Source organism: Meleagris gallopavo, chromosome Z (genome assembly GCF_000146605.3).
Source record: "Meleagris gallopavo isolate NT-WF06-2002-E0010 breed Aviagen turkey brand Nicholas breeding stock chromosome Z, Turkey_5.1, whole genome shotgun sequence".
In the NCBI taxonomy this organism is placed as follows: Eukaryota; Metazoa; Chordata; class Aves; order Galliformes; family Phasianidae; genus Meleagris; species Meleagris gallopavo.
In genome coordinates this window covers 22,748,305-22,750,253 of record NC_015041.2, presented here as the reverse complement: position 1 = coordinate 22,750,253, position 1,949 = coordinate 22,748,305, and the positions used below count along the sequence as shown (strand labels likewise).

The 1,949-nt window shown below is 35.7% G+C and overlaps 1 protein-coding gene across 1 annotated transcript in view; it reads right to left on the bottom strand.

Annotated features, from left to right (window-relative positions):
- LOC104914975 (BCL-6 corepressor) overlaps positions 1-1,949 on the bottom strand; it is a 17,286-nt gene that overhangs the window by 1,198 nt on the left and 14,139 nt on the right. Inside the window, exon 8 of the mRNA XM_031557263.1 lies at positions 202-361. Coding sequence (XP_031413123.1) covers positions 202-361 — 160 coding nt within the window. The remainder of the gene's footprint in view (positions 1-201; positions 362-1,949) is intronic.

Below are 1,949 nucleotides of genomic sequence, written 5' to 3'. Positions count from 1 at the left end.
GAAGTAAAGAAGGCATTCAGTATCTCTGCCTTCTCAGCATCCCCCGTTACCAGAACCCCCCCCTCACTTAGTAAAGGGCCCACATTCTGTCTAGTGAGAATGTTCCAGACAATATGCAGCTCTGTACATTGTATTCTAATGTATAGTTATGTATTGAGATTACAGTGCAATCTTATGATTAATATTATAAAACCAACATACCTGTAATGTCACTAGTTTCAATAGGAAGTACATATTCGACAGAACAATAAGACATCAGCAGTTCTTTCATTTCATCATCACAAGCTTCATCCAAAGCACTTTTCCCAGAATCATTCCTCTCACATGGGTTTGCTCCATGCTGCAGTAGAATCCTGGCTGCCTATTACAGAGTGTTATTTGTACTGTGGTTATTCTTGATGTGGACATATGATACAACTTATAAATGATAAATATTATTTATCATAAATCACAAATAACAAAAATACGAATAAAGCTGTCACACCTGCAGTCTCAATTAAAAAAGTAAGTGTGATTGGCTCTTCTATTTCTAATCTTTCCACACATATAATTTACAACTTTTTGTTAAACTTCCCTTGCCTATAGTAGTGTTACATACAGCGGTTACAAAACATCACAGATCTAAATTAAAAAAAAAAGGTGAATTATGAACGAAGTGCAGAAAAGAAATGGGTTGTTTCCTCTGAATATTTAACAGTGGTTTTATTCTTCAATTATATGCACTAACATTTTTTTTTTTTCTTTCCAAAATCCAAATCACTTTACTTCATTTTAAAATGCGGAAAAGTGATTTGTGACATTGTTGGAATTACACACCCTTTAAAATTCAGATCATAAGAAAGCATCAGGGAGGTAGAGCTTTAATGATAAAGAATTTCCACATGTATGATTTTTCATATTTAGCATTTCTAATTTTCTTACTGTTGAATACTAGAAAGAATATGGAAGTTCAAAATCTGCTGTGTTGTTTCTAGAGTAGTGACAGAACCTCCTCTACTGGTTTCCCTTACAAATACTGAAAACATGTAAAATATTGTTTAAGAGTCCTACTGAGAGTAAAGTACTAACACAGTGAAATCACCTCTTCCATTTTATCTTGCCCCAAAGAAAAGATAAATAGGATGCCTCACAGATAAGATAAATGAGATGGAAAATCAGCTCTTTTGATAGGAATAGAGGGTTAAGTTAGAGTCAACCTGGCATCATCTGCTTATGCTCAGTTCCTTGGGACTCACTGTGCCAAAACATTCTACTTATTTGTTCCTTCAAATAAAAGGCAGACATATGGCTGTCTCCTTGAGGAGTGTGTTCATTTCACCAATTCTACATGGATCCAAAGCACATTCCTCAACTATATTTCTTCACCATGCACGTAACAAACACCTAGTCTATGGTATGAGGAATTCCCAGTCATTTAGGACTTTCCAGTGTGAGAGAATCCAAATGTTCCCATTTCTACAGCTACCTATCCCAGTCCATGCTGGAGTTGCGTTAAGCCTCTACTACTCCTGATGAGTACCCTGGTCTACTCCTTTCCTTACACTGGCACAGTTCTTGAACAGGTTCAGCAGGCTCTCCTAAAGAAGGCCTTGTTTTTAGAGGACTACTTCTCCACTTGTTCAACATCCTAAGCAAGTTTTACGCATAATCACTGAAGAGCTCAACACTAAAGACTAGCTGGTGACCATTGTTAGAGACAAGCAATGTTAAGCAGTCTTACAAATGTATCATTCCCTTTGCCAACTGGAAAGAGCTCACCTTCTCTCCTACACTCCTGAAGTTTAAGTCAAGTTGGATTTTATTAACAGTAAATGGAAATATTTTTAAATGGGACTGAAGAAAATATTTATGGGTAAGAAAAAATTTACAAAAGGGAAAAAATATGACAAGATATTTTTAACTGCTAAACCGGATACTTCTTTTACTCATTTTAGATGCTGTAAATGAAA